At 41.5% G+C, this 13,026-nt stretch overlaps 1 protein-coding gene across 2 annotated transcripts in view; it reads right to left on the reverse strand.

Annotated features, from left to right (window-relative positions):
- Positions 1 to 3,341: 3,341 nt before the first annotated feature.
- Positions 3,342 to 13,026, reverse strand: part of LOC110487899 (raftlin) — a 70,976-nt gene continuing 61,291 nt past the window's right edge. For both annotated transcript variants that reach the window (XM_021559825.3, XM_021559819.3), the window contains exons 8-10: positions 11,858 to 11,961; positions 8,108 to 8,183; positions 3,342 to 7,394 (exon numbers count right to left, since the gene is read on the reverse strand). In XM_021559825.3, coding sequence (XP_021415500.3) covers positions 6,642 to 7,394; positions 8,108 to 8,183; positions 11,858 to 11,961 — 933 coding nt within the window. In that variant the 3' untranslated portion in view covers positions 3,342 to 6,641. The remainder of the gene's footprint in view (positions 7,395 to 8,107; positions 8,184 to 11,857; positions 11,962 to 13,026) is intronic.

Below are 13,026 nucleotides of genomic sequence, written 5' to 3' on the forward strand. Positions count from 1 at the left end.
TGACACATGCATTTCTCCTCCTAGAAAGGGAGCTAATTAAGAAATGACAAGGGTTATTAATTCATTTACAGTTTAAAGGCCTGACGGGGTTCGATAAGGCGGTGATTGGCATACACAGAGGTGATTGTGTTAATGTGTAATCTGCAAACGCAGTGAAGGACCGTGTGACTTTATCAAGCTGCTCCGCAATGGTTTTCACCAGATAATCAAACATGAGGCAATGGAGGCATACATATAATGGCCCATAATTCACTGCTCTGGAGTTTCTCTTTCATGCTAATGAGTGAACTTCTGGTGAACTCCAAGTTAAGTTCAAACTTATTTGCCTCTTGGTACACAATACTTTCATTTAGTGTGGGTTAGATTGGAGTGATAGTAAAGAGTGATGACATAGGTCATCTGTATATGTATGTTGATACTTTAAAAGGAACCTTATAAGACCATGAAGTGTTTAAATGCAGACAAAATATGCATTTGTTTGCTGAGTCATAAGGAGCATCAGAGGTAGGTACATCCAATCAGATGAGCAGGTGACTGGCATGACCACTAGATGGCAGTGTTATCTTAGAGGTGAATTGACATGGTTCAGTGGATGGATGGTATGACACAGGGGTATTCAACTCTTACCCTACGAGGTCCGGTGCCTGCTGGCTTTCTGTTCTGCAGGATAATTAATTGCATCCACCTGGTGTCCCAGGTATAAATCAGTTCCTGGTAAGAGGGGAACAATGGAGGGAAAAGCAATTGGGCTGGCCTCGAGGTCCAGAGTTCAGTTTAAGGGGTATGACAGAACCAACTAGATGAAAAACAGTAAAAATAACAGTATACACAATGTAGATGAATAGAAATGATTAAGTGATCCGTTTGAATGTCCTCTTACAGTTTGCAGTAAATCAATGAACCTTTATGGCCCTCTGGGCACAGAATGGTATTCCTTGAGTTAACCTTGGCGTATCATTATATAAATATTTAGTCTGATAAAATCAGATCTTAAAACAAGATTACCAAAATTCTCCAGACATTCAGTATGCCACATTCAGCAGTTTTATCCCAAACCAAACACCAGTTCAGGTCTTAGTTGTAAACCCCATGGTCCACAGTGCTTTAGGCCATAAGTACAGTTGTTCAATACTACAACTGCAGGGTGGAAATGAGGATTTTTGACACGCTCTAGTGGTCCACCTCGTCCCCTTGGTCATTTAAGATCTAATAATGCTTCCTGTAGTGGACAACATGGATATGATGTGGTTGTGGTTTCATAGCCCTTGTTATAATGACCCTGTCCTCCCCAGGGCTCCTAGCTCTCATGATGTATAGATCACCCCTGACCGCGAAACTCTACGTAAATAGGCTTGTTTTCACAAGCACCATTACCATGAGTTATGAACACATGGGGCCCACGTAATGTATTTTAATACAGCAGCATAATGCCTATACATCTGATCAACTGTGACCCCTTCATGGTACTGAAAATGTAATAAGTAGATACGACAGATTTTAAACAATAGTCATGTTCGTTTTTTTTACCCCCTTGTGCCCCCTAAGAAAATGATATTGTCTGTAAGCGCATAGCTACAGCACTCAGGTCCAGCCTGATCCAACAATGGAGAGTCCTTGTACTGTAGACTGTGAGGGACTGAAGTTTTCTGCATTTACCTCTTTACATTCTTTCAGCACTCCAAGGCCAACCTACAAGAGCCCTTCATTCGGGGGCCGATTCCAACCCGAGTTAAGCGTGTGTAAATGGAATATGCACCTTTCTCTCTATGGGTATTCTGACCTTGAACTTGAGAATAGCATGCTATTCAATCGCTATTCGTTTTGGGTGGCAATCAAATAAATGAAGGTGTGGTGGAGGTGTGTCTACAGATATGCCGTATTCTAACCCCGACTTAATTCCCTCATAATTACACCATCTTTACACATGATGAAACAATGAATAAGGTCAACATCTACTTAATTTTTCCCCCCGATAGAAATAACACCATTCTCCATGCACTGTAATTTACAAATTGATGAGAGCTAGGTAAATGAGTAAGACGTTTGGATAAGGGGATTGTAAATATAAATGACAATCGTTTCCTAACCCTAAATAATACACAAGATCAGAGTATTTTAAAATCTACTAACTGGTGGTGGAAAGGAGATACATATGTGTGTATTAAGATGGCTCTTTCATTAATCCCCATTCTGAACCAATTCTCTCAATTACACTGAGTGTACAAAACATTAGGAACACCTTTTTCCATGACAGACTGACCAGGTGATTCCAGGTGAAAGCTCTGATCTCTTATTGGAGAAATGTATTAAATCCATTAAAATCAGTGTAGATGAAGAGGAGGAGACAGGTTAAATAAGTATTTTTAAGCCTTGAGACAATCAACACATGGATTGTGTATGTGTGCCATGTAGAGGGTGAATGGGCAAGACCAATATATTTAAGTGCCTTTGAATGTGATATGGTAGTAGGTGCCAGGCGCACCGGTTTGAGTGTGACAAGAACTGCAACGCTGCTGGGGTTTTCACACTCAAATGTTTCTCGTATGTATCAAGAATGGTCCACCACCTAAAGGCCATCCAGCTAACTTGACACAACTGTGGGAAGCATTGGAATCAACATGGGCCAGCATCCCTGTGGAACACTTGACACCTTGTAGAGTCCATGCCCTGATGAATTGAAGCTGTTCTGAGGATAAAAGGAGGTGCAACTCAATATTAGGAAGGTGTTCCCAATTTTTTGTACACTCACTGTCTGTCGAGAAAATTTGAATTAAAGGTACACCATATTTAATGGGATGGCTTTAGATATATGTACTGAAAACCCTTCCGAATGAAAACTCCACGAGAAAATCTGTTGGCCAGCAAGTGGGAGTGTTTTCAACAGTTGAATTATATTTATTCAGTACGTGCAAGGTAGCCACACCTGCAAAGCTTGTTACACACCTGCAAAGCTTGTTACACACCTGCATACGGTAAGTATGGATACCAACTACAGAGAAGTGCTTAATAAATCAAAAAAAGAATAGATTTTCTGAGAGTGAATCGGGCCCTTAGAACTGAACCTGAACAAAACATGTCTCAGCTTGTTTTTCTCACTGGCCAATGTCATGTTTAACCACCCGTGTGATTCTAATGTCTAATGGTGCATTTTAGTGTTTACGGAATCTAAGACATTGAAGGTTGCACATAAAGCTTTACAAGAGACTTGAAAATTGAAAGACCACTGATGAGCGAAATGTGTAGTGCTGGGTAATGATTTGAGTTTAGGAATGACCCCAAACATGGCAAAATGCATTGGTTTTCAGAATTCCCCTAGGAACATAAAACACCACAGGTGCACATTAAATATAAATAATTTTATAATATACAAATTGTACAGTCATGAACAGTAGGGATGTAGACATTTCCATGAAAAGCGAATACAAAGAATACCTTCGTTTTTACAAAGACTGCAGTGCATGACGGTAGCCGATGACCAAAGACACTCAACATTCAAAATGGCAGCGCAGGTGATGAAAACAGTAACATCGGAGATAAAACCTAACAATACAATTCCAGAGGCCACGAGCAAGCTAAAGTGACGACATAAAGAGATTGCCCTCCTACTGTATCATGTTTCTGTCATTTCTAATCTGTCCATTTCACATCATAACACACAGGAAATGAACCCTGGAACACACATTTTGCACAGCATTATCAAGAACAATTGCACTGCCACTGACTGCTGAGCTTTAGACAATTATGGTTACATAAAGACAGGAAATAGTAGATTACCTTTTTTCCATGAGTGGGTTGGAGGCGCTTGTTATAGACAAGGCTGAGGTTAGTTAGTCACAGGATGAGGGATCGTCAAGGAAGAGTAAGTAAACAACATTCAGCATCATTTAACTGATGAAGTGCCAGATCCTGCTTCACCTTCTCTCCATATCCTTGTTTTTCAGTATCAGGAAAAATGTAGCCTACCCACTCTCCCCAGAGTCTACTTATGTCAAAGCTGAGCAAATGTACAATCACAAATCATCTCTTATCACGAGAGATGAGGGCATGGAGTTCACGACCCCCCAGGTAATACAAACGGATACAGGACCTGGTGTCATTTGACCCAACTCTGTGGAGGTTACATTTGTCCATGTTAATGGTGTCCTACCGGAATGCTGTAGGTGTTAAAATACAATGATGTAAAGGATGAGATCACCTGATAGTTCCTGGCTGTATTTTTCCACACTTTCCTACCATAACTTGATCTACATTGTACTTGAACAGGCAGTATTGTCTTCTTGTAAAATAATATACAAAGGAACAAGGATCACAGATATAAAAAAAAGGACTCAAATTGGTATGAACAACAGAACTGATGAACACATAATAAACAATGTATGAATAAGCAAATATGACAGTCCTACGTGATCTTATATCCGGGCAAAAAGCGATTTGTTTAAATCTAAAGAGAAAAAATGACTTGATAAGAAGCCAATGGGGAAATCTGTCTCAGGTCCAGATAATCTCTACAGTTATCACAGAGGGGTGTTTTAGATTTACATTTCTTACTCATATTCGTCCTAGCCACACAAATATTAAAACTGACAAGTCATTTATATTCTCTCCCTAGCTGCGACCCACAAAGCTAAATAAAATATGTTGAATACAACAAGTGCTTATTAAAGCTCGTAATCGCCTAAGGCGAAGTGTCGCTGGAGAAAAACAATACCACAGATAATATCACAAAATAAAAAAAAGATCCTGACTTCATATCAAATCTGCTATTTGACATGTGGGCAAACTCCTTTCTACTTGAACAAGTAGAAGCTGTGGAAAATCCATCAAATATGGTTCAAACATGACCTCTGACCACTTGGCCATTAGTAATGACCTCACACCTACAGCATGGACCATATGGTGGAAAAAGTTGGCAATGATGACTCCATAGCTACAAATCCCCAATATGCCTAAGGAGGTAGCTAGCTCCAGTATGTGCGTTAGAAAGCACACTTCAGCTAGCGTTAGCACGACAGAATACACCGAGCCTAACTTCAAATCAAAAACAGAAACTTACCCTTTAAATCAACAACACCTGTTAAAGCCAAATTCCTTACCTCCCGTTCAAATCTAAAACAGAGAACACTGAACTTACCCTCATATTACCTTCAAACACTGATTGTAGCAACCCTCTCAGGCTATAACACTGAAACCACCTTGAAACTTCTGACATTTGTACTTCACGATTTAGGCCCAGTACCACAATAAGGCTATCCTGGTCACAGTTTGGAATTCTATTCTATACAATACATCTGCCATTGAGATGAACATTTCAGAACAGTCGGTTATTCAGAAAAATACCACATCTACAAAACGTCGACAAGCCTATATTCATCTGTAAACATACAGGTTTCTACAGACTTTGCTTAGCAACTGCAGCACAAGAAAAATCAATCCCTATGAAAATCACAATCCAAATGAAGTGCTATTCGTTATTTTTCCGAGGTGAGGTTTTCCCCTGTCCATAGCCACAAGTGACCCCCATTATAAATGTATGACTTGACTGACACCCCACTGACAACGTCCATTAGCCGGTTAATGATTTCTCCACACAGCATCGATGCAGCACCACTTTAAAATGGAAAGCAACATGATACCTTGAAAGACTACGTTATGATTTTGGTATGGTCAGAAATGACAACGTCAAGAGGGGCTTTTAAAAGCTTGAGGTGAAATACTAAAGCAAAGTCAATGGAAAATGGCAATTCGAACACAGCTATTCCAAATTGCTCAATCATTTTTTTTTTTTTTTTTACTTCTTCTGCGCTCCGTTTCTATCTTGAACACCCAGTCGTGGCACAGCCCATAACCTTGCCCTCATACTTGCCAAGTACTTTTTAATGACCATTGATTGGAAAAGCTATTAAAATCAAACGTGTGTAAACTCTCAAAGTTGACTCAATATTTCCATGTTTGGTTCTCATCACACTTCACTTCCACTCACCCACACACATTCAATGCAGATTGACTCCATTATCAAACCCTTGACTTGGCTTGGATATTGACACATTCGGAATGCAAGGCGAATGCATCATACCTACTATAAGAATCAAAGCGATTATCAGCATCATCTGTAGTACTTTACATTATGTGCTAAAAGTAAATCAAGTTCCATTCACCTTGCATTGGATTGCCTGTCGCAACAACAGCCACTACATTTCCCACAGTGCTCCTCATCTAAACCCATGTGACATACAGTAACTGTACCACTATGGTCCCGTACAAATAAGGACAAGCGAGTTTGCCTGGTTAAAGTTTGATGTTTCTTCAGACCCAAGCCCCACTGGTTCCATCAATTTGTCCATTATATCCAGTGACTCTCGTACATTAGTATCCTGCGCATCATTCTCAGTTATGTACGTTCTCTATGTATAGGCATAGGATCAGTCTGAGGCTGTGAGAGAGACTGGTGTGTGTCCATTGTGGAGAGATGCTGCAGAGGATAGAGTGATTGCATGGTAGGAGGATGTTGCAGCAATTTAGGCTGTTCCAGGGGGTAATGGTGACTTTGTGGAGCCCCTATCTCAGGTTATGATGTTTTGTAGGTAAATTATTGATGGGTAGGAAACCCCTTAGGTGTGATGTCTGCTGTGGTCTGAAGAGGTTTACACATCTGACCTTTGACTTTCTTCGGGGCATTGATTGGTCAATTTGATCTGTCCATCATCCTTTACTGCCTTTTGCACCTCCTGCACTAAATGTTCATCCTGGTCAGCTGGGTCTTGTTGCAAGTCAACATTCTCAGTTTCTCCATTGTCTTCCCCTCCATTTGTCTCTTCCTTAGTCTCAACCCCATTTTCCTTCACTTCCATTTCAGCTCCTCCCCCTTTCTCCTCTTTCTGCCCTTGCTCTTTGGTCTCCACCTCCACCTCTGACCCCTTGGTAGTTTCGGTTTCATCATCAACTGCCACCCCATTTTCTTTCTCTTCCACGATCTCCCTCTCTCCATCTCTTTCCTCCTCAGTCTCTGCCCCTGCTTCTTCTCCCTCCTGCACTCTCCCCTCTTTGTCGCTCTTGTCATCTGTTCCTGCAGCTCCAACTCTCTCCTCCCCAGTTTCTACCCCGCTTTCTACCCTTTCCTCAGTTTCTGCCTCAACTTTTTTCTCTTCCTCCACCTCACAGGGAGCCTCACCCTCTTTACACACAGTCTCTACCTTCACCTCTTTCACTTTCTCCTTTTTGTTCCCCCTGTTTCCCTTCAAGTTCCTCTCCTCTTTGAGCACCTTTTCCCCATCATCAAGAATCTTGGAATCTTCCAGATCTTTCTCTGCTGCCGATTGCTTGTTTTTCTTCTTCTTCTTGTTTTTTGACATGTCTTTAACAGAGTTCTTGTTGGACTTGCTTTTGAATATCAGTTTCTGAAAGACAGGATGTTTGTTTAAGAACGTTTCTCTAAACTGCTGTTCCATTGGTCATGTTAAGGATGGACAGACAGACTGTTGGAAATGGACATAATAGCAAACTTGGAAATAACTAATTAAAATGATTCTCATTGTGGGGAATGAAATGGTCATTCCAAGGGAATTGATTGGTGCCTTCAGGGGTACAGACCAAACAAGAAAATATCGCTGGTAATATTTTTTGAGATTGCCTCCAGTGACCCTCTTTTAGCTGAGACTTACAGTATACTGAGGCAAACGGCATGTTTCCTGCACACAAACATTCACATTATCATTCTCTGCCCCACTCTGCCAGGGTTATTGCCCATCAGTTTCGTTGCCAATGGTGACCAGAGTTTAAATTCAGGTCACAGACAATATAGATTCATTCCACAAAGGACGAAGGTCAAATCTGGAGGTTATATCAGTACAATCTAGGGTCAAATGGAAAGTTCTTTCTCAACATGCATTGCCGTGGTTACCACAGAATGGCTCATATCTCAGGAAGAAAGGGGTTCATTCACATTTGACCGGCAGTGTGCATATTTATCTCTGTGAAAACAAAAAGAAGTGTGGTATGGTGAGGGGTGATGTTGGCCTTGGAGCGCTGCTCTGGCTAGTGAACAAGCTGCGAGTCGACCCACATGTGCCAAGACAAACACTAGGAGGGGTCACAATGAGAGGTCACACACCTTGGAGTCCCCCCTCTTGCGGGGAAGGACAGGTCTCTGAAGAAAAACGACCTGCTTGGTGGCCAAACTTCCATCACTAGGGCAGAGGGAGAGATAGGGAGATGGAGAGATAACAGGTAGAGGTGAAATTGGAGAGAGGGAGGGAGAGAGAATATAATTAGAACTGAAATACAAATAACTTTGGAAATCTTAGCCATTTTCTTGATTGTTACTTTATTTGTAGAGAACAACATCTGTACCTTCGATAAAGAAATCCATGTCACACAAATCAGATTGCCACAAGCTCTTTTAGAAATACTTGGGGTCATTTCAGAGCAAGGGAGAGAGGAATGGAAAATGCAGTTTGTATTATAATGCCCCAGTTCCACATGGGGGAGGAATCCACACTCCAGGGTAGACCTTATAATGGTTTGTGTGACTAGTATGGTCAGCGCTGATGCTATATTAATAGCTGACATCTACCACAGATGTGAGTTACATAGCAGTGGTCAACCTCGATAATTCTACTTCCTTCCCTTTCTGTCCTTTCTTGTTAACACGAGAAACCAAAAAGGAATTTGGAGAAATGATGTATGTAAATGTGAATATGTTCTATGCTTAGGAGAGAGTTCAGAGACCAAGAGAAAGAGACCATGTTTTCTGGTTTCCCCAAAACATGGCTGTCCTCATAAACCTCTCCAAAATAATCCCTGTCCATGCACATGTCACACTCTGTGTTCATTTATGGATAACCCATACAGCACAGATGACAGACAGACTAATCCACCGAGGAGATTCTGTCATCAGAGGGCTTCCGGTCTCTCGTGCTTACTCTCTCTCCTGTTCATCTCTCTTCGTTCCATCTCACACGCATAACCTTCTCTCTGCTTCTCTCATTCATCTTTCCATCCGACATGCACGTATCGACTCTGTTTCTTACTTTAGCCTGCTGTTTCTAACTATCTGTCTCCTTCACTTTACTTCTCTGCTTCTTCCTCTTCTGTGAGCTTCATGTAGACTTTCTCTGTCCTTTCCCTTCTCCCTTCTCTCTTTTGTATTTCCCCTGATCTCCCTCTCCAGATCGCTCTCTCTGTCACTTCCTCTCTCGGACTCCCTCACCGTTAAAATATATGTACTCTTATACACATGGGGAAGAAGCAGCTTTGAGTTAAGCTGGATCCTTAACTTGGCATATGAAGAACAACGGAAATGTATGATAGGGTGACAACGGTATAGCGCTGGCTGCAAATCTTCCCCACAACATCAAATGGGCTTCCAGATCTCCTGTAGAGGCTTACTATCTAAACCACCCCCCTTTCCCATCCCTCCCTCCTTACCCTGCGTTTCCAACAACCTATTTTCCAGGCTGTCATATTGCCCGACAGCTTCCTGCTGAATGAAAGCGGAAAAGCCAACCGGAGTCCTAAGAAAAAGCCCAAGCCCATTAAAGTAGAACGGAGCGGATGAATTACAGGCCCCTTGTTGCTACAGTCCTCTCATAGCTGTCAGTGTCTTGTTGCTACAGTCCTCTCATAGCTGTCAGTGTCTTGTTGCTACAGTCCTCTCATAGCTGTCAGTGTCTTGTTGCTACAGTCCTCTCATAGCTGTCAGTGTCTTGTTGCTACAGTCCTCTCATAGCTCTCAGTGTCTTGTTGCTACAGTCCTCTCATAGCTGTCAGTGTCTTGTTGCTACAGTCCTCTCATAGCTGTCAGTGTCTTGATGCTACAGTCCTCTCATAGCTGTCAGTGTCTTGTTGCTACAGTCCTCTCATAGCTGTCAGTGTCTTGTTGCTACAGTCCTCTCATAGCTGTCAGTGTCTTGTTGCTACAGTCCTCTCATAGCTGTCAGTGTCTTGTTGCTACAGTCCTCTCATAGCTCTCAGTGTCTTGTTGCTACAGTCCTCTCATAGCTGTCAGTGTCTTGTTGCTACAGTCCTCTCATAGCTGTCAGTGTCTTGTTGCTACAGTCCTCTCATAGCTGTCAGTGTCTTGTTGCTACAGTCCTCTCATAGCTGTCAGTGTCTGCAGTACTGGAACAGAAACGTCATATACCAGCAACAATACTTTCTTTGGTACAGTGGTAGGGGAACTTGGTGTATCATGTTTAGTGGTTACCTGTGGTTGTTCAATTCAGCTTTATTCATGTTTTCTGTAGTGTAATGTTAAGCATTTATAACGGTATAATGAAGCACTTACTTATTTACTTAAAACAGTTACGATGTCCAAACATCAGATTTACACCAAACGTAACATGTTTCATGTGGCAGAAATATGCTGTACATTACCACGTGCAACTTCACATTCATGTTACGTTGATTAAAGAAGCCTTGAGTCCCGGTGGATGTTCACTTTAGATGCTAACTAGTGTGTACGTAGGTCTATGCAGATCAGAGTCCATGTAGACCCCCATTGGAAGAAGTGCACTTTGCTCATCCTCAGATAGTATCCCAACGTGCATTAGCTTTAATATAGTTGTGAAAATGGAAGAGTCAACATAATACAAGTGTAATGAACAAGCTAATCTGAAATGGGTCATCAGCTATCGTTGCTGTGCACAAAGAGACGAGTGTTTCAGAGATGGAGAGAAATGAGTGTTGCTGTGTTGCTGTATCTAGGCCGGCTCTCTGATTAATTAGCCATGTTGCGCTGTTGTGTTGTTGCAATTTGAGAGAGAGAGATACAAATAAAGAGTGGTGAAAAAACAAGGGAGGAAAATAGAGCGGTAATTAATCAGCTATGCTCCGGAACGGTCACAAACATGACGACCCCCAGAGACAAGGTCACGCAAGGTGAACCTAGAACTGCAACCGTGTTGAACTCTAAGCATATACTTGGAGTCTCCATAAGCATGACACAACACATAACTCTGACTACTAGCAGCAATCAGTAGTTGAAACAATAACAAAGTGTTCTCCCCACCACTGTTTCAGTCAAAAACGGGGGCATGGGGTTGGAGAAATGTTGCCACTCAAATTCTATGGATGCAAGGACCATCCATGATATTAAAATGATAGTTTTAACCATGTGTTCAGGCTATGCAGTGTTTGTTTGCCTTTACTTTGTTTACAAACATTGGAGTGAAACAAGCTTCCATTTTGGCTTCTGATGTGGTACGACAGTTGAACTAAGCTCACAAGATATTTATTTACAAGTTATATTCTTCAAGGATCAATGCAAGGGGTACATATCATTGGATTGGACGTGTTCTGACTTGTGATAATGATGAGTGATTGTGCTTGTGACTGTGTAAAGTGGGGTTTCAGGTGAGAGACTTGGAAGACATGTTGTGGCATGCTGATAGATGACTGAGTTGTTGACTGCTAGCGAATGTGTGCGTGCATAGTCCTCATATAAGATGAATGAGTCAGCAGAGGCTGAGCAGAAGAACCGTTACATTTCTCTGAAGGGATTTTCCAGTTACACACATTTGTGGGTTTAAACTGTCTCGCACCACACGCTGTTACGAATGAACCTGCCAATTGGGGCCAGTTAGTATTTTCGTTGAACAACCTGTTGAGTTCTTCTGACTGACTTCATAATCCATTTAAGTTGAGCTGTTAACTGAACAGTCATATGGGCTGACCATCGCTTTGTCCAAATGAGATGGGTAGATGGGTGCTCTTTGAAATCAAAGAGAAGGCAGTGTAATCTCCAGAGGGTTAATCAGGTTGACCAATCGATACCAGAGTTAGGTAACCAGGAGATATGATGGTCATTCAGGCCCTAACTCAACATTAGTGAGAGTGTGTATTGGAAGGTGAAAGTAGTTACCTGTTGGTCTTGATGATGGGTGTAGGCAGCACACACGTTAGTCTCCAGCCGTACATGGCAAGAGACTGGAGCAGGGGAACATAGTCTGTCTTCACCTGCAAGCCCTAAAGAGAGAATACAAACACATGAATATTACATACTCCAGTTATACACAAACACTATACACACGCATGCATACACGTACGCACAAGCACAAGTACGAGTAGGGCTGGCACAATTATCGTTTAATCCTATTACTGACAATTATAGACAATAACTGTGAACTTCAAAAAGAATTATCATAATAGTCATAATGCATATTCATTTTAAGAGAAGGGGGATTCAACTTCATATTCAAGTAGATATAAATGACTCAATAGCAGTTTTTCATTTTTACGTGAAGTGGGTAAAGTTAGTAATCATTTTACGAGCAGAATGGCACCGTTGGGAGTAGCTTCATTTCCAAAAGTTCCAAGAGGTTTTTGAGACAGGGGTGTTACCAAAGCTGGGTTGTACTCATTAGGTTTGTCGTAGCTATTTTTCAGAGATGCATTCCGATGCTCAAAACATTTTAACAGAAATGACAATTATGACAATAACTGTGTTCTCATTTGCATGACAAGTAATCTTTACCCAAAATTCCAACGTATGAAAACACACACGCAGGCAGACAGGCACACACACGCATAAATGTATGCATGCATAAACACATAGACCATTAAAACCTTATGAAAATATCCACGATTTACCCAAGCTCTTGACAACAGATGATGAACTATGTATGATGCATAGCAAAATACATGCATTTCTGTTAGATCTTTCGCTGGTATGATAGTGTAGTGCACATGAGATTTGGGTTAAAGACACACGCTCGTCGCACGCACACATGCGCTAACGCCTCTGCTCACACAGGAAGTGTGTTTGTGGTGTTCCATCTCCTCTGCATCTGCCCTCACTGACAAACCACAGCACATGTCAGATTTGAAAAGAAATACACTGCTCCAAAAAATAAAGGGAACACTAAAATAACACATCCTAGATCTGAATGAATGAAATATTCTTATTAAATACTTTTTTCTTTACATGGTTGAATGTGCTGACAACAAAATCACACAAAAATTATCAATGGAAATCAAATTTATCAACCCATGGAGGTGTGGATTTGGAGTCACACTCAAAATTTAAGTGGA

Source organism: Oncorhynchus mykiss, chromosome 2 (genome assembly GCF_057628025.1).
Source record: "Oncorhynchus mykiss isolate SJ-2025 chromosome 2, ASM5762802v1, whole genome shotgun sequence".
Taxonomy (NCBI): domain Eukaryota; kingdom Metazoa; phylum Chordata; class Actinopteri; order Salmoniformes; family Salmonidae; genus Oncorhynchus; species Oncorhynchus mykiss.